This window comes from Calidris pugnax, unplaced genomic scaffold (assembly GCF_001431845.1).
Source record: "Calidris pugnax isolate Ruff unplaced genomic scaffold, ASM143184v1 scaffold157, whole genome shotgun sequence".
NCBI classification, from domain to species: Eukaryota; Metazoa; Chordata; class Aves; order Charadriiformes; family Scolopacidae; genus Calidris; species Calidris pugnax.
The window spans coordinates 1,168,156-1,188,667 of NW_015090992.1; the positions used below are offsets into that span (position 1 = coordinate 1,168,156).

The following is a 20,512-nucleotide window of genomic DNA, read 5'->3' on the forward strand; positions in this document are numbered from 1 at the left end:
ATCTCCAAAGAAGGGGACTCCACAACCTCCCTGGGCAGCCTGTTCCAGGGCTATGTCACCCTCACCATGAAGAAGTTTTTCCTCATATTTGAGTGGAACCTCTTATGGTCCAACTTGTGCCCGTTGCCCCTCGTCCTCTCAGTGGGAACCACTGAAAAGAGTCCGGCTCCCTCCTCCTTCAACCCTCCCTTGAGATACTTGTAGGCGTTGATAAGGTCTCCCCTCAGCCTTCTCTTCTCCAGACTAAAGAGTCCCAGCTCTCTCAGTCTCTCCTCATAAGGGAGATGCTCCAATCCTTGAATCATCTTTGTAGCCCTACGCTGGACTCTTTCTAGTAGTTCCCTGTCCCTCTTGAACTGGGGAGCCCAGAACTGGACACAGTACTCCAGTTGTGGCCTCACCAGTGCAGAGTAGAGGGGGAGAATGACTTCCCTTGACCTGCTGGCCACACTCTTCCCTATACAACCCAAGATACCATTGGCCTTCCTGGCCGCAAGAGCACACTGTTTACTCATTGTCATTTTACTGTCCACCATATTACAGCAAATACCATTGCAAGACTGTGAGCAGAAAACACAATCTACAAATGTAAAACATGGTTTGGTCATCTCTACACATCTAGACATTCAACTACCACTACGTGCAGCAACATTTACAGAAGACTGCTTTATACACAGCCTGCATGCAAAAGCACTCTTATAGCATGTAAAGATCCAATCTGACACATGCAAGCTAAAAATCTGATATAAAAAATAATCAAGTTTGGGAGGGAAAGGTTGTGTTGGTTTGTTTGTTTTTCGATAAAATGTATTTGTTTATATTCTAAATCTACAAACATGCCTACCTTTACAACTGTGTCCTTTTTTCTGTTTTTTTTTCCTTGTCCCCAGCCCAGAAACAATTAATTTATACTCCTGAAGTTCACAAACACTTCTTCAAAGGGGTGCTGACAGTGTTGGTTGTACTGGTTTGTTTGGTCCAAGGGACAGGTCCAACATGTCTTCTGTCCACTAATTTGTCATTGATCTGACTACTGTGTTTGGTCAGTAATCTTTGTTAGAATAACTTGTTTTGCATGACTGTCATCTCTCCTGTCACCTCCTAGAATGGAAGTGTTCTTCAAATGAATGATCTCCCAATCCAAGCAGTGGTTTCTTTCAGATATATGTATCTTATCACCATCTCCTTCAATGCCTCCCACTGAAGCTCACTGCAAGCAAACACTGCCTAATACAGTATATTTCCTTTAACTAAAAAGAAAAGGCCTAAAGAAAAAGTACATCTCACATGGGACATGTTCCCCAAGGAGATATTATTTAATTAGCCAAATTCCAAGACCAGCACTGAGATTTTACTCACAGAGGAATACATCCAATCTTACTTTCTTCTCAGTGGGATGTGAGGTTTTCAGAAGGCAGAGGTGTGGTGGAGAGGAAAGTTATGGGTTGGGCTAGAACTACGCACTGAAAGAGGACAGCCTCAATAGTCTAGTCAAATCTTCATCCCTCTTCTCCCTAAACTGAAAGCAGCCACTGACCTAGGCTATCAGTAATTGTCTAAGACTCATTACAAAAAGGAAGTAATGGTTGCTACAAAAGGAAATGGGAGCCTCCCAAAAGGTTTAGTCCCTAGAAAGGTTATTAGGCCATTGCATGCAGTGGCAGGCAAAGACAGGAGAGGAAGCTTGCTGACTCAGCTTTTACAGCACACTGCACTAATTTAGTCCATGCAATCACTCTGTCATTTTTGCAGAGAACATTTCAGCATTTATGAAGCACTTGCCTGCAGTTACCACCCAGAAAGCCACATAGAAGCCAAGGCATATGGTTTAAAGATTTATTTTAAACATACTGGGTAAATACAACTGAGATAAAATAAAGCTAGTGGTTGGCAAATGGACAGGTGCTGCAACAGGACTAACTGTTTTCACACATTTACAGATGATATTCCTTTGCAAGGAGAATAATCAGTCCTAACACAGAAAGGATAGCACTATGGAAAAACAAGTTTAGTTCTGCAGTTTTGCAAAAAGTTTAGTGCTTAGGTACAACAGTTGCTTCCAAGATGTTTGTGTCCATGAAAACAAACGGATTACTACATCTGGAAGTTTGCCTATTATCTCACACTTTGAGAATAATCTCCCCCTTTCAGTCACAGTCTTTTATTTGGTCATCAGTAACCATTAAATCCCTGAGTGTCTGATTTACAAAAATACTGGCCTGCCCTGTAATCATTGTTCCTTCTCCATTATTCAGTTAGTTACATAGTTACAATGTTTATGTGATAAACATTATTACATAAGGCAATTTGCGTGTATTTTTCTTGAATAAATAACTTGCCATACCAACAAAATTATTGCTAAAAAAAAAGCCTCTCTTTCTTTTATCTTACTGTACCTTTCTGTTACTAAAACTAATCAAGTTGGTAGAAATGCAGAAAATACAGTTAAAGGCAAAATATTAAAATCTGCTATGTAGGGCAAAGAACAATAAAATTCAATGCCAGAGAGCCAAAACCCTGTCACTTACTGTCTTTCCAACACTGTCCACTGCCCTTCAATTCCATTTGATCTATACTGGAGCTCTCAGACACACAGATAAGGAAATCACACAGAGATAGCAACAAACAACAGCACTCAAAACTCAGAACTGGTAAAAGCAATATATTTCTTAAGTTTGTCCACATGGAATGGATTAAATTCAAAAAAAATGTCACTGTAGGACACGCACAAAGATACCCTCTTCCTCAGCCTACTCCCCGTTCTCCTAGGACTCCACTAACGATCTGAAACAAATTTTGGCAGTTCCAGTTAGCTCTAACATCATGCAGAAGCCTTTAGAGGATTGCCGAGCTCTACGAAGACCACACTGTTGAAAGGTACACAGACAAAGGCTCTTTCAGCTTTGCCTTGTTGTGTACACCCACCAGAAAGTATTTTTGCTATTGAGGCAGCTGTGACAAGCAACCAGAGGCAACCAACTGAGGAAGAAGGGGAGGAAAAGAGCTGCACGTGTATTCAAAATGAATTATAGCAGACAGGTAAAGGAAATGGACTCTAGAAAATCCTGTGAGAGGAAGGATTATTTCCAAAGACAGATTTAGAAGTTCCTGTCTCATCTAAAGTGCCCTTTCAGCGAGTTTCGAACTTGGAAATCTCAATAAATAACAGTGTCTTCCCATTCTACCTTGTCTAGTGATACACACTTCTTCTGCATGTTTGATTAGTTACAGAAGAGCTTGATACATAAGTTTTTCAGAAAGAAAGAAAATATTTCTGACAGTCTCTTTTGACAATTCAGCACACTAGATCAGGATCAGTGTTACAGTAACATTGCATTGCTAGCTCTTTCAGTTTTATGCCTTCCACAAAACGTAGTGTTTCTTCAGACCTGTTCACTGAAAGAATCACATGTATATACGAAGACTATATATAAAAATGTGCAATTTTTAACTGGTTAAGTTCTTCCTCCTGTAATATCTCTCTCAAATTTCACAAAATAGGCTGCCTGAACAACAGACCAGTTCCAGATGAAGAGTCGTTATAGCCCCTTGTTTGCAAAAAAAAAAAAAAAAATTCTCTATTTTTAAGAGAGAAAAAAAACAAGGCTGAAAATGGAACTGTATTATTTTTGTCCTGCTGTTGATCTAGGTTTTTCACAGTTATCTTTGTAGGAATCCCATACTAAGCAAACTAGCAGCATAGTATCTTTGCAAGACATCAAGCTCTGTTTTATGAATTGGAATTTTATACAGTCTGTGAAATTTAAATTGTAAACTGTCTTTTTTCATTGTTGACTAAAATATGTTCCTCTCAAGTGCAGAGTCACTAGCAGCGACCACCCGCTTTGAACTTGATTGCAATGAAGTATATGGTTGTAATGTTAGCTTTTTTGTAATGTTACATTTCCAAAGCCCTTATAAAGGGGAACAGAAAGATGGAAAAAGCGACAAATTATAATGAATAAAAAAAGCAAGAATTACTCCTCATGTTGAGGGATATCAGTTGTTTAGCGCAACAAATTCTCCTTTAACAACTCTATTTCAGCCAAAGGGAAGAAAAAACAACAATTGGTGGTCTGCACAAACCATTACCTTTGACAGAGGAAGGGACAGTGCACCAACGTGCCAGCCCTGTCACCGGGGGGGTTTCTCTGTCCCACCCTTACTGCCCTACCGCAGCCTGCCGTGCCTGGATTTACACCCACAAGAGCACAGAAAGCAGCAGGGACTGGAAAGGTCATGAACCGATATTATTTTTACCACTCCGCTGGGTGTTTTTGACATTTTGTGATGTTCTTGCACCAAGCGTGTGATGGCCTGGACCTTCATAATTTCTTTATTAAGGGTGGCCAGCTGCTCGTGGGGCTGCAGGTGATGCACCCACACGCCGAGCAGGAAAGGAGCCAGCCTGCCCCCCTGCCCTCCCCGGCACCCCCTCCCACGGCAACCCATAAGGGGGGAGAAAGTTGCAAAAACGTGAGGAGTAAGTGAGAGGGAAATGGGAAAAAGACCAAGTGGACCAACTACTGATGTGGGGGACACGGTGTGGGGTGGGGGAAAAAGGACAAGTTAGTGGCAGAGTGAAAAAGGAGGAGAGGGTTGTGAGCACGGCGTGGCGCCTAGCTTTTAAAAGTGACCTGACACCATCATTCTTTATACGTTAGGAAAATTAAAAAAAAAAAAACAACATATATTTTCTTCCAGTTAAAATATAATTTTATCTATTTTACTGCAGTTCTGTATCACCTGGCATGTTTTTGAGCACAAAACAGCTCATGACATTTAGCACTGACACAGGGTAACACCGTCTGCAAGTAAATGAAAAAAAACCAGGTCACACCAAGAAACCTGATAACTCGGAACAACCCCCTGACCAGAAAGCAGCAGCCCGAGCAGAGGATCGATGACAATCCGCCCCAAAAGAGAGGACAACACCGTGGAAAGAGCCCAAGACAGACAGAAGCAGGTGAAAACTCACCACTGGAGCAGTTGGGTCCTCCCCAGCCAGGCTCACACTGACAGGTGTTGGGAGCAATACAACGGCCGTGGACGCATTTATCAGCACAATGAGCTGTCAGAGAAGGAAAGAAAAACAAAATTAAGGAAGAACTCCCAGCACTGAGAAAAACATTCGAAACTTATTCCTAATCCATCCAGGTCTTTCATGTCTCAAATATTTTTTAAAAGCAAAATAAACAGTGTATTAACGTTTGATGCCATCTCTTCAAATAAGTTTTACTTCACTTTCTTTTATTTCTCCTAAGTTTGAAGGCTCCAACTAAAACCATATTGGTGCTACTCAAATAGTTTTGCATTTCACAAAGAGAAAACAGTCTACATTTAATGAAAAAGAGTTGTAGCATGATATAGGTTGGAAATGCATCTGACCATGATCCTGGGCAAGAGACCTGAGGTGGCCCTGACTGAGCAGGGAAGTTGGATGACTTCCACAGGCCCCTTCCAACCTCAGCCACCCTGTGATTTTCTGAAGCAACCTCTCACACCAACAAAAAGAGAAGAACTTCTGCATGCATTAAAAGAGAGGTTCTCTTGGAACGGCATGGACAAAATACAATTTGCAGTATTTTAATATTGATTTTTCTGAATGGTTGCACAGTTCAAATAAAGCACAACAAAACAGTGATGATAATTAAGGTAAGGCATGAGATAGAAACCCTATGAATCACTGTACCTTTATTCTAAGTGCTAAGCAGAGCTCCCTGAAATTTTTCTTTAATTTTTTTTTTATTATTTGCAAGCACATGTTTCTACAGCTGAGGCTTCTTTGAAATACAGTTTTTATCTGAAGCTTTTAAGAAAAACCTTAAATGGCTTCAATATCCAGCACATTGTTGTAATTCACTCAAAATACAATATGCTGAAAAGGAAGAACCTGCAACCAGCAACTGGTAACCCAGCATCATATTCATCACGAACATATGAACATACCCTTAAGTTTCCAAAATATAGACAATGTAATACTTTCCTTCTAGTTTGAACAGTAATAAAACTTAACAAATGTGCACAGGATGAGAATTTTCTTTGTACCAACATTTCCAGAGAAAGTATGACAGCAATCCTATTGATATGCCAATGAATACAAGGTGAACAATGGGGAAAAAGACAAAGTTGGTGTTTGCAAGAAGTTTAATGGGACTATATGTGGATAGTTTACATTAGAACAAGCTGAAAAGACATGAATGACATCAGGGACAGAGAAACTATTTTCTCTTGTTTTTTTGTGAAATTGTTGGACATGGTACAAGAAAATACTTGCGTGCAAGTGCAGCTGAAAAACTTAACATAAAGTCTTTTTGATACTGAGCAGTGTAATGAAGCACCAAGAATTCACTGGCAGCACTAAATTACATAACTCATATTTGCAAGGCAAAAATCAGCTATCATATGGAAAGCAATCTGAGCTTACTCTTGTGTACTTCTTTTTACATTTCATCTCTCCTGTTCTTCTGTGCCTTAATGCTTCCTTCAAATTCTTCTCTAACGTCTTGCCTTATCCAACTTACAGGTCTATTTCAGTGAATTGTATCCTTTCGTTTTCTTAAAAAACGAAAGGTGGATTCACTCTTTCTGATTATAGAGTCTCAGCCAGCTTGGAGTATCTATAAAATATCTGCTGCTGTGTGTGCAATTCCATGTAGCAGCCTTTCTGTACCATTGGAGGAGCTTCCCCATCCGCAGGACACAAGCCCACCAGGCTGCTTGAGCTCTGTTCCTACCTCAGTTGCAATCACTGTTACCAGCTTCTGTTCCTTCTGTTCCCAGCTGAACAAATATGCTCTGCTGGGGAAGCTCAGCAAAGTGGATCAACAGGAGAAGACATGTGTAACCCACCCAGGCCATTGCCACCATTATTGCAGCAAGCTGAAAGCCATGTGAGGCATGGGCTTGGCCAACACGCTGGCAGAGATGCCCTAGCCCACAGCTTCAGGAGGGGAGCTCACTCCAGGGGGATTAAGCCAGTCACGCCAGAGGCATAGAACGTATAATACAATTTTAGGTCAAGCTGCCACTTTCAGACACTCAATCACGTGTCTAGTACCGATACCAATGAAGAGAGGGAGACGGTGCTCCAGCTCAAGAGAAGATTGCAATTCAGATGCCTACTTGTGTGCTGAGGGGCTGCAGCACACCGCCTGCCGTGCGAACGCAGATTGCCTCTCCTGTGTGACACCCACTTGAAGTATTACAGCTGAGTGGAGGAACTCCTGCGCCCCATACGGCTTCCACTTCAGCACCAGAGCGTATATGAAGAGTGGAACACCCTAAGACCTGAAATTTCTGAATGGCATTTTGTAAATTTGCTCCCTGTGATTAAGAAAGTGACATGAGGTTTATTTCATTATCAGTCACCCCAGACAACGTTTAGACAGCTGTGCATGGCAATATCTGATGTTAAAAGAAGACACAGCAAAATTTCTAGTAATAATATTTCAAAAAGGAATTAGCATTTAAGAGCTATTGCTTTTTCATTTGGAAAAGCCAGGCACAAATCAATTAACATAAAAAAAGCTTGAAATTTTTTCTCTGTAATTTTGCATGTAAGTAAATGACCAAGAGAATCAAATATGGTTTCTCAATTAGTTTTCTTTTAAACAAATTAATCACATCATCAAATGAGCAGATACCTGAAATCATAGCTGATTTCATGAGATTTCACACCTGACATCTATTAAACAAAATTCCTATCAACTTCACAGACAATTCATATTAGGAAGACTGGAGCAGTATCTGAACTGGGCCTGCTTTTGGATTATAAGTAGATCTCCATATTATTTCTATCAGATAAAAGACCTTCTACAAAAGAAACCATACTGCATGTCTGACCGTGCTTCATTTTTAGCATTTCTGCTAATATGACTCTATCCTTATTTGGATACTGAATCCTTAAAAAGAGAAAATTGAAGAAATATATCAGAAACAGAAAAAACAAAAACAGAAACAGAAAAAAAACCCCTCTTCTACCTATTTCACAAGGTTTAACTTCAACTTCCTCAAAAATAATTAAAATAAAGTCCCTGGGCATTTATTGTGCCAAATAAAAATCATTAATCTTTTAAACTACATTATAAATATGTTTTTTCAGATAAAATCTCCACTTCCATACTGTATGCAAGAACACAACCTTTGGTTAATCCTTTTATTCTATGCTTGATGAGTAGTTGCTTTTGAAGTGAATGATACCCAGTTAAGGATTAAGATAAATGGTTTATTTTCTATTTCATATCTAGAGAAAGTTCAACCAGCATAATTCTCCTTTAATATTCTTAGAAATGTGTTACACTGTCAAAAACTGTATGTGAAGTTAATGTTCAAGATACCAAAATGCTACTAGGATCAATCTACTTCCTGCACATGGATGAACCTACAAGAAAGCCACCAGAAGACATCTTAAAGTCTTTGAATCCTTTCATTTCAGAAACATGCTAAAAATTCAATGGACTTTGTAAATGTGAAAAAAGAAAAAACAAAAAGGAGATTGCACTTTTTGTACAAACTTCTCTGTCTGTAGCTCAGCCTAGCATCCATCTGCTACATCTCCTACGTATTGATGCTGATATTAGGAAGTGACAGTAAATTACTTTGAATAAGTACAAGACTAAGTCAATTACTTAACCTGGTATGGACATTCTGACGCCAGGAGTAAGTTCCTTTTCAGAACTCAACAGAATTATTTTATCTTTGTATCTGCATATAAACTGCATCCAGATCACCCCGTCAGATCTAAACATTATTTGCATATACTGTAATTCAGACTGGACTCCATAAGACTCAAAAAACCCCACATATATTTGAGCCAATGCTTTTCTCTGTCTGTTGGCTGTTGGCCATTCTTTTCCTTGGCAAATACAACATTTAGAGACTTTAGCAATACGAGGTTGGCACATTTATGCAATTCTTTATGCAGTGACAAACAATTCTCTCTCCCCCATAGGTAGTGAGGTGCTATTACCACTAGTAAGCACTACCTCTAGGGGACCAGTGACTGGTTAAGGGAATTATTCTACAGTATCACTGGAAAAAGACTACTGACAGTGGTAAGGTACTCAAGCTAGAAACATTTATAGGATCAGACCTTTAAAATATAGTTCAAAATACACACCAAAGAGGTGACAAGAAGATTCTAAACCCACAGTTTGACAAGCAACATCAGCTGAAAGTATTTCTAGTTGCCCCATTGGAAAGCACATCTGCTATGTACATGTTCACTATGAAGAAAGTTGGTTGAAACAATAGGAAGCATGAAATATTTGCCACCTTCTATTAACTATCGGTCTTCTCCTTTGCCCTGAGTCCTCAGCTCCAGTTCAAGATCATGAGGACTGGAGGTCTCTCAATGCCTTCCAGGGTCAACCATTACTGAATGAAATAAATGTGTAGTTAGCTCCACTGAAGGATCTTTATTTTTACATAATTTGAAGTCTGAAGCATTCCAAAATTGCTTCAGGAGTCAGAGCAGATATGTCCTGAATATCAGTATTTGGCATCTTTTTACGTAATAACAGTAAAAAATTAGTACATCCTATGTGACACGAATTTACAAGCTTCCGAGTATTACTATGTTAATATAGAATGAATTTACTACATATACTATAGCTATGTAAAAGCTGTAGTCACATAAGAGACTCATCATCACACTTCTTATGATCAGTTTATGATATAATTCAGGAAGTATACAACTTCTGAAGCGTTATATACTTCAAAAAGTATACTACTTAATTATTATCATATATTATTATATACCACCTAAAATCAAATATGACCGTTCATATATATGCTCATATAATAAACAAATGTAGTAAGAAATTGGTTATCATAAGTCTAATACATACACATTAAAAAGAAAAAGGTTGAAAAAATTGCCAAACTGATCTCAGACAGATCCATTTTGCTAAAAAGTTGTTTTTTAAAAATATCATTTTGACATCACTTTTTCAAAACACTTTAAATCAAATATCTTACTGCTCTGTTTTCAAATTTCAGGAAGTGCTGCAAAACAAAAATATAAATGAGGATAGTGTGATGTGTTATGACACTCACAGGGTATAATTTTCCAGGGATACTAATCAATCCTGTCGGTCACTTCCAGAATGCACATCCCAACAAGCAGAGAGGCACAAATTAAGAAACTATTTTGCATTGTTATCCAATAAATAAATTTAACACACATACTCATAGTGATTTTCAGACTCTTGTTTACCGGTAAAGACCAAAGACTTATGCACCACACTGTCATCTCCTAAACTGGGTTGCAAAATCCAGCCCCAATGGATTGCTGTCTTGTTATCTGTTATTTCACAGGATGTTTTCCTAGATAAGTTTCTCCATGCCTTGAGTTCTATGCTTCATCCCTGTCATGATAACTGCAAGGGAGGCAATGAAGCCATGAACGTGACTCCATTTCTCTTGTTCTCAGCTGAGAAAAAAACCCACCAGGTAAAGCAGCGTGCCTTAGGGCGTTTGGCCGAAAACACGCTGTTGGAGAGCCAGCCTTCCCCCTGTGCCCGGGTCCAGGTCCCGCTCTGGGTGGGTGGGAGCTTGCTGCCGGGCTCCCCCGCCGAGCCCGGGGTTGACTCGGCAATGTGACATGGAGCTTCACATGAAAGGAGCTAAAGCAGCCGCCAAAACAGCTCACACGCTGTGGCTTTCCCAGTAAGCTGGGCTTTTCACTTTTTTCTCTTGGCAAGGCTTGCCAGTTGGTTGCCTGTTCAGAAACTGGGCGGTGAGCCCAAGGGCAGCCCCTGCAGTCCAGAGGCTCCAGCCTCCCACCAGGGCCCCGCATTTCCAGAAAAAATTCAACTATATTGCCTCACTGCCTTTGACATTGTTAGTTAAGGTTCTCCAGATTCTTTAAATCTCATTATTAGAGGAACAGATGCAAAAGCAAGGAATGGATATACTATCATGCACACCCTTTCTGCCTCCTAAAATTCATAGAAGTATATTCACAGGTCAACATCACAAATGATATTACAGACAAATGATTGCCCCAGATGAGTCCAGTTTTTCAAGGAGACGAAGCGACTGAGAGATTTGTTTCCCTGACTTCTGCAAAACTTACCATTGTGGTCCATGCTGCGCACGTGCACTCACAGGGACAAACAATGTGAAGTACTATTGAATTAAGTTCATGTTTAGCCCTACGCATTTGCCCGTCTCCAAGGATATGCTATCCTTCACATTTGCTTACCTACCACAGGTTCCCTGCCCTTGGTCATGCCAACACGAGCATTTAGCTACCCTACCCTACCTGAACACTGTACGACTTCGAACAGCCCTGTGTTAAACTACTAACCATACACTTCCAAGGCTCTGGATTAACACCTCCTCTATTTTCATTCTGCCTTTCTACAATGCTCTTGAATGAACACTGTTTTAAGAATCCGACCTTCTAGGTCTGCATAAAGCCATACAAAAGTGAGAAAGCTGAGCCAAGGCCACCCCCAGGCTCTGGACACAGCTCTTCCCTCTTTAGACTTACGGGGGAATGTGCCACACGAAAAGGTGGTACTGCCACCTTCAAACAGTTGTAACAGATCTCTGTATCTGCAAGAGAGGCTAAGCATGGGGAACAACCAAGGCACATGCCAAGGGGAAAAAACTCCTCTTTACCTTCTGGTTTTGAACCTTGTATTTATTTACTGTGTTGAAAAATGCACTGACACTTGTGCTGTGCATTTTCCATATGATCATTAGCTAGAATCACATCAAGGCAGGTTACTTAGACATCTGAGATCCAATTATCCTGTCATTTGCATATGCACAACACCAATTGACTGCAACGAGTGCTGCACGTGCACCACTGATGAATAACTGAGCCCCCATAACTCAGCTTCCAGAAGTCGCTCGTTAAAGAGGAGTCAAACCAGCATTGTTATAAATGTATAGGATTTCAAAGCAAAAAGAAGGTGAACTTACGGACACACATTTCCCTGCTTTCATAAAATCCAGGGCAGCACTGGGATTTACGCCTGTACATTGTTTTTTCACCATGTCTGTAGGCAGTACGGTAACTGATCCTAAAGAAAAGAATGAATGGTAGTTACATACAACTCATGGTCCAGAAATGAAACAGTATATATTCTTACACATTTTAAAAAACATTCAGGTATCAGAACAGGAGAGGAAAAAAAGTCAAAGAGACCTTGATTTATCTGTTGCTGAGTTCAAGGGTTCTAGTGGTTCCCCAAGAAGCCTTATGTCCATGGGTGGCCAGACAGCAGGGAAAAGAGTTAAGGATTTTGGCTGCTTAACTAATATGCAAACCAGAGCATCACTGCCTTTGCCATTAGCATTCCCTATGGAGGCTAAAGGCTGACAATACAAATCAGTTTGCTGGATCATTACAGCTATCAGTTTCCAAGGGAAAGACTTCTGGGGATCATCCTCCCAAGAGTGAGTCAGTTTTCTAGGGGCAGAGAAGTTCTGGTTAAGGCAGAGATGGAAGGGCTCAAGGGAGAGCTTGGACCTCCTGGGCAGCACTGCATGCCTCTTGCCAGGGGAGAGGCTGCCTTTTGCCAAACACAAGCCTGCAGGGCAGTGGTGAGCAGCACACAGAGAAACCAGCATATAAACCCATCAAGAACTGCAAAAATATAGCTTCTTTCTGACATGAGCAGGTAGTATTTATCAGAAGTGAGCTCTCCCACTGCTCTCTCCTGTCTGCTCCACACCGTGTCTGTAAATCTCTCCACCTGACTCTCCTGGCTGCTGACCACATATTCCACCCAGCAGTAAACACATCCCCTCAACACCTGAGATGATAGTCTGAACTCCCAGCAAGGAACAGCTCATATATAAATGGTGACACAGGTAAACAAAGTGTAATCTCTCTTTGAACTCAGTATCTGCTTTTTACATACTACCCGTACTGTTCTGTCTCCTCCAGCTGCTGTGCCCAAGGGACCCTTTCCCACTGCTGATAGTTCATACTTATGGGCATATTCCTCTGAGGAAAATGCTTTTTACAGCTGTCACCAATTTTTAATCATTCTCCCTTTGCTTCCTGTCTGCAAGCACAAGGAGTTTCCTTTAACAAATCTTTTTATTTTCCTTTCAAGTAGTGTACGGTTTTCCCAGAACACAAGGTTGCAAGCAGCAAGGGGTATCTCATGACATTTCTGACAAATACACCTCACAGGGTCTGGGGAATTTAATTTTGTGCATTGCATGCTTTTTCCGAACCGGTTTGTTTTCTGTTAGCACTCCATCAGATGATTAATCTCAAAGTGATAACAAAATGTCTGTGGCATTGCTTGGACACATACTTTCCAGTTGACAGCAGTTAGACAAACTAGTCACTACAGCTAAAATATCCTACATATCATTCTCTATTTCGACAGATACAAAACCTTCACAAATATTTACAATATCAGCATTTTGACAAGATTAACAACTATACATCACCTGTGTCGTGTGCACTTAAACCAGTTTAGGATGTCAGTACAGCTGGTGTAGTAAATTTGGTCAAAAGGATGTGGATATGACTCTTGCACTGTAACTGAATAACTGGTGAGAGAAAGACAGAAAGCAGACTGATTATATCTGATTTAAGTAAGTCCTGGTATAGAAAGGAATAAATATAACAAAATACTTATGCAACAAAAACTCACAGAAAGTTCAAGTTTAAGTAAAACATGATGAACTAACTTTATAAAACAGAAAATATCAATTGAAAGGTTTTTCTTCCACCAAGCAAAGTAAAATACATATGTGGAGAGCAATCATGTCTCTACTGTGTAATTCATTGGATGAAATAGTACTACTAGACATTTAAAGAAAAGTAATATAAGCCTACATTTAAAAAAACCCAAACCACCTGTGTTTCTAATGAGCAGCAAATTGAAGTAATATGTAGTACATCTTCTCCTATGGCAATAAACTTTTGCTAACATTACTGGATAGCTGTAAAACTAGTTAAGAGCCAGAAAACGTGGTTTCTTCTGTTATCATAAAAACCAGAAAAATCTCATTGGATTTTCTGAGAAATTTATATTTACAACTGTAGCTGTATCCATAGAGAAAACATATTCTTTGGTATGGAAAGGTCTGCCAGCATATTTGTATACTAACTGGGTATGAGCATAGAAATACATCTAAGTAATAATTACTGAAAAATGGTATAACAATTATGCCATCAAGCAGCCTATTCAGCAATCAGAAATTACAAAATATTAAAGATTATTTTGTTTACTGGATATTTTTAACACTGATTTTTAAAAAAATTTTTTCAGAAGTACTATACTCAAGTCCTATAGGCACAGTCTCCTAGAAATAAAACTACACTCTGAAGTCCAGGGCCTCCAAAGCTGTCAGTGGGGCAAGAGAAACAGCCCTGTTGCAAAAGGGAAAACTATTGAATCACCCTTGAAAACTCTTCAGCAGGCTGTTTGTGCTGGCAGTCAGTCAGTCCTTGGTTGCACAAGGGGGTTAGAAAATACAGGAATGCATGGCGAGTTCCTGTAGTAGGACTAATTCCCAGGACCAGCCAAAACACTTTACTAAGCATGTATCCCAGCTAGCTTTCACTCACTTTCACTGATGCCCTCCGTGACCTCTCAGCACCTATTGCAGGGAACAGCTGCGATCTCCCCTTCTTACTGTCATCGCTGCACTGAAGGAAAACACATCCAGGCCCACTTTCCCTAACTGCCCAGTGCTTACTCCCTGTTTTTCCTACGCCCATAAGAAGGCAAGCAACCCTAATCCATCCAGCTGTCCCACCGAGTCTGACAAACTGCTGGTGGGGTGCCGACACTGCCCGAGGCTCTGCGCTCTTCGTTACAGCACACTCTACCCCTTCTGGCTGTGACCGTGGTTCACTTGCAAAAAACTTTATTACTGGCTGGGGTGGATTTATTTAAAGCTTATAGCACTGCCAGTGACAGCAGCAGTAGCAGCTCGTACCCGGGGTTTTACTTTTTCGTGCTTATGTACTTTTGTCACCTGCTTCAAGCAACAGCGTGCATGTTTCAGTAAGCTTACTTCAAGTTCCTCCCCATTTCTGAGACTCGGCAGAAGAAGGAAAAAAGTTCACACAACAAAATGGGCAGGCTCTCTAGATGTATTTTTCTTTCTGCAGACTTTGAATAGTTTGTTTTAGAATACATTATGCAATGTAAATAGTTACAGTTGGGTTTTTTTCCTACTTTGCTTTCACTATGTTGTAGCTTCCCTCAAAACCACGTTTTTCTATAAAAACAGTAAACAAAGCACAGACAATATAGAACAGTACCCAGTAAGATGGCAGACACATGCCTGAATACTGTAAACAGGTATTTAGTATGGTAACTACTTCATATACATATACTTCATATAAGCCAAGCTGTACTCAACAGTAGGAAAAGAGGCTTCAAATTCTTCACATGAAGCTCAGATAAATTCCTGGGGAAAGTCCTTAAGTGATTTTTTTTAATAGAGACACTTCATAAAAATGTAAATACAAGTTTAAATTTTCTTTGCAAAGATTCAGCCATAGCAATCACAAATAAATATACAGTGGCTTAGCAGCACTCCCAGTGATTAAACATAAAACACAGTTTTATGCAGGAAATACTGACATCCTCAAGTGAACAGTAAGACTGCCTGAGGGAGTAACTGATCAATCACAGGCACAGTAATAATAATAATGATGAGACCATAAGGCTTGGTTTCACTACTTTCCTTTACACAGGAAAAGAAGCAGAGCAAATGCTCGTGGCTCAATCTCTCCTACCCATTGTGGGAATCTCTTTGAAATTAATGTGAAATTGGGTGAATGATCGGACCAACTAAATTAATTAATATATTTCTGTATGCTATAAATTTCTGAACCTCATCAAAAAAATTAAACAACAAATCTTATTTCAGATTCTGTGAATATTGAATAGAATCAGCAGAATCAAATTTGGCCAAACTCCAGTATGGTTAATTATGTTTTGCATATTAAGAGCTTCTTTTCACTTTAATTGAAAAAAGCTATTTTTATTCACTTCTTGTACCCAGATGGTTGTGTAACATTGCTGGTGCCACTGTAGTGTTTTTTACATCCCGATCTCTAGTTCAAAGATGGCTGCATTGCAGCCCAGCATGAAATAGTCTTTTACTTATCCATGAACTTACTTTACTCATACAATAATGCAATTTTTTTTTCCCAGTTCATCACTCAACTGAAAGCTTTAAATCACTTAAAACGTGCCAAGTAAAATGAACCAGAATTATTACAATCAGAATTCATATCATGCATTTTCCAGAAGAAAATGTTACCTTTCCCAGTGGCTGCACACATTGGGATCTTCCAGATTCAAAGGTAAAGTTGTCCCCATCCAATGATACAGGAGTATGACAGGGAAGCCAAAAAAGGAGTTCAAAGGAAGAACCATATTTCCAGAAAGGTGTCTGTAAGAAAAAATATTTACAATACATTAACAGTATTATACAAACAATAAAGCTGCTAAAACTGTATTGTTATATAAAATCAATATATATGATATAAAGCAATAGATACTTAAAGAAATACAGACTGCCTGCCTAGCAGCAGCCACCCTTTAATGCCCGTTTTGGAAGAACAACCCAAATGGAGTAGTTTCACACGAGTGTCAGGGCAGGCAGAGGGTGAACAAACCACATTTTAGAGGTCCCACGCTCTCACCAAACTGCAGGCAGCCAGGCTCGGTCCCTTCAGTGACGGTCTGTCCACACCAAATGACAGAGCTGCAGTGTAAAATAAAGGCTGGCATCCACTCAAGGCAGCACAAGTAGAAAGTTCAGCTGATGACACACCATCAGAAATCCTGCACACCCCTTGCTCACAGGAGGGGCTTGTGCCACTCCGCTCCATGCCAGCAGCACCCCCAGCTCCTCCAGCCCACACTGACCTCGCAAAAACCCGCGTGCTGCCCCATCCCAGACAGCATCTTTCCTAAAAACCTCTTCCCCCAACGGACACACTGACTTCACTGGCCTCCCTAAGGATGTCTGAGCATGGGGGGGGCCAGGCCAGCAAGGCGGGGTGATGCCCAGGGTTTGCTTGGGAAAGGATGCACCCTAACATCTGGGCACTGCCTTGACATGGGTGCCTCCAAAAACCCCTTCCTACAGGGCCCAGGCCACAGCAGCACATGGAGAGACACGAGTCAGAGGAACAAAAAACAATATAAAGATGTTCTGCAGGGGGTGGCGGTGTTGGGGTTTTTTAAATGCAAATATATAAATGCAATATATATAATATATATATATAATATCCTTAGCAGCTTTTCAAATTGCAGAACGACAGCACCGGAAGGTGCAATGGGAGCTCAGGGCTTGCAAAAAAGCGGCTCAGTGCTTTCACTAACGAACCTATAATTCTTATGCAAACAAATTAATTAATCAGAGGAAGGGTTTACATGACTTTGCTTTACATTGTTAACAGACTCGCATGTTATGCCGCATCGTAAACTGCTCTTTAAGGTTGAGTTCCCAATTCAGTTTGCAAAAATATCCTCTCCTTTGCCAGTCATACAATTCCCACATAGAATAAACATTCAGCTCATAAAAAATTCAGGTAACAACACAAAAATCTAAAAGATTATCCTAACACTTTGACTAGATCTATCTTTGTTTTCAAGCAAATTACTTTAATTTGCATACTAAAACACTTTTAATCCAACCTGCCGTTAACCCACAAATGCCAGCATGAATGCAGGTAATAGGCAATGGGTAATGACTTAAGCTACTGTATTTCCCTTTCAGTGAATGTATGACCTTATATCCTCATTTTCACACAAATTTTAACACTACGTGGCTACAGAGATCACCAAAAGAAAAAAAAAAGAGATCATTCAGTCTAATCTGTAGTATAATAAGAAGGTAATTTCTAATAATTATGTTTGTTTTGGAATAATACAAATATTTTTAACAAAGTAATTTAATCAGAAATAGAAATTTCTTACTTTAAATACTATGGAGCAGAATAAATCAAACCATGGAAATAACTGTATTTTAAGAGAAAAAAGTACACTAGGCCATGAAAAAAAATAGAGATAAAATAGTTTTTTACAGTACCTTCTTCAGAAGTCAGCATAAAAAAGCTCACAAAAGGAAACTATTATATTTAAGATATCTGACAATATCGAGATGATCCCATTTTGCTAAATCCCTCTTGAAAAATCAGGGCTGTTGAAAGACCTTTCATGGTCTGTAACTGTTTCTCTTCATGCAGAGAACTGCACAGCAGAGTATTCGATGTGCAGTTGTTCAAAAAGCAGTAAAAGCAGCTGTATTTTAAGCTAATAATTTCAACAAAGTGACAATTTCCTTCATTGAAAATAGTCACTTTGATTATGCAAACTGTAAACTGTAGTTCTTTTTTTTCTTTTATTCTCAATTTCAGTAACTTTCCTTTTGGATACATTCAACAAAATTTAAAATTAAAAAAAAAAATCATTTGCATGAACCCCCTAGTGTAAAACTTGATTGCATTCCAGATCTTTTGCTTAATTATTAAGGAAAATCAAAACAGAAAATCAGTAGAACTGATTAGCATTGCTAAAGTGTTTATATTAGCAATAAAAAATGTAGATGACTCATTTAACTCTTGCCATCTACAGTTTGCACTGAGATACCCTGTTCAGAGATTCACTTTTCTTATTATATATTGCTTAAATTATCTTACCCAGTAACGCATCGGTATCTTCACTATCTACATATATACAGTATCAGTGGTTTGAGTACTGAAAATGCTCATGTTGAAGAATGCTTTCTCTATGCAAATTAGTGATTAGTAGATGTGTGAGAGAGTCAATAACTCATGCTAAAACAAGAGAGTTCCTCTGACCTCCTACTGCATATTGTATAATTTATGTTCCTGAGCCATAAACAGGAATTTTGCTACCAGGCATCAAGCTTTCTACTGTGAATCGCACCCTTGACCTCAACGAGAAAGAACTTCAAAGGGGCAAATGGTTGTTCCCAAAACGCTCTCCAATATCCCACAACACGTTTGCATGTACAGGGCCGGGGGGGGGGGGGAAAAAAAGAAGACCTTTTTCAAACTTCATATGGGGGTTAGCAAATCTGACTTCACAACCTGACTAACCACACAGCAAATTTAACCTGTCCCATTACTGTTTACTGTCAGGTCTTCTTCTTCCACGACAGAACGTGTATGTCTCAACAGAACTGGAAAACCTTATTGCCCCCTATTTTTTATATTTTTTATACTGTTCGAGGCAGAAACATTTGTTGACAAAGCTGCATCTTTGCTCTCATTTGGGCAGGATCTTTCAGGCAGATCCTGTGCAATATGAGGTCTGTTTAGCTCAGAGACTTCCCTGTTTCCCTGGACTTTAATACAGGCCCATGGCTTAAAAACGTTAACAGGAAACCAATGCAACTGCATGAGACAACCTTAGACTACTCCCCTAAGTTTCTGTAATCTAATTAAGGAAATTTAGCTCATTATATGTTTATTATATCAAATGAAGATATTAATATTCACCAATAATAGTCATATTAAAAAATTAATCAGATCGTTCCGAGGCACATTGTAATTACTAACAAGCTCATTTTAATATGGTGTAACAGGTGTACAGGTATCCCAAAAATATACTGCCACAAATAACAGGTACTCCCCTAAAATGCTGCTCCATGTGAGCAACTACATGAAGTACATTCCTCTTACTAGTCAGCAGATGAAAAAGCATTAACCATTACTACCGGTCACCTGAGATTTGTAGGCACTTTTTCTACCACCACCAACTGTGTTGACAGTTTTGCACAGGTTTTGCTGTGGTTTGGGTTGTTTTTTTTTTGCTATAGAGTTTAGTATCAAAACTGGAGTAAGAACAGATAACCAAAAAAAGGCAAACAAATGCTACTCTTTCATGTAGTGAAAATTGAGACACAATTACAAACTAATCTCTCCACTTACCCAGAGCAGAGCCACAAGCAAAATTCAGGGCACACTGCTCGCCCTTAGATTTGTCATAACAAAAGATAAATAAATATGAGGGGAACTGGGGGAGCAGGGGAAGGTAAAACAATCCAACACATAAAAGAAGTAAAGGTTGCTCAAGGCTGCAAACAAGTATTTTTTGGTCAGCAAAATCAAGTGCTGCCGGTGAATTAAGCAGGATTAGAACTGCATGAGCAACAGAGAATAGTACGATACAATTGCCAACATGACATAATGGACCCAAGACCAAGGGAAATGTGCTGATGTAGCTCTCTCATTACTGTTGCAAAAGCATTTTTACCACTGCAACATAAAAAATGCAGCAGGAACATGCCATTTAGCTAGAAGATGAACTGCAGAATAGTAAGAGCTTTTCATACTTTATCATGGTATCTCTAAGGTTTTACAACAGTCATTTCTGCTTTTCTGCAGTGATATGGCACAGGTATGTCAGACTCTTCTCTGGGCCGTAATCTCACGGGCTGTCCTTAATTACCTTTCATTGCACTAACCTGCAGGTACAGCAAATGTTGTTTTAAAAAATCTTCATTCTGGGCATCATAGTTAACCTTTCAGACT

General features: G+C 39.6%; 1 protein-coding gene across 1 annotated transcript in view; it reads right to left on the reverse strand.

The window, feature by feature from the left end:
* The window catches only part of MEGF10 (multiple EGF-like-domains 10), a 99,862-nt gene that overhangs the window by 57,710 nt on the left and 21,640 nt on the right, over positions 1 to 20,512 (reverse strand). The window contains exons 2-5 of the mRNA XM_014954815.1: positions 16,264 to 16,395; positions 13,426 to 13,527; positions 11,938 to 12,038; positions 4,979 to 5,071 (exon numbers count right to left, since the gene is read on the reverse strand). Coding sequence (XP_014810301.1) covers positions 4,979 to 5,071; positions 11,938 to 12,038; positions 13,426 to 13,527; positions 16,264 to 16,379 — 412 coding nt within the window. The 5' untranslated portion in view covers positions 16,380 to 16,395. The remainder of the gene's footprint in view (positions 1 to 4,978; positions 5,072 to 11,937; positions 12,039 to 13,425; positions 13,528 to 16,263; positions 16,396 to 20,512) is intronic.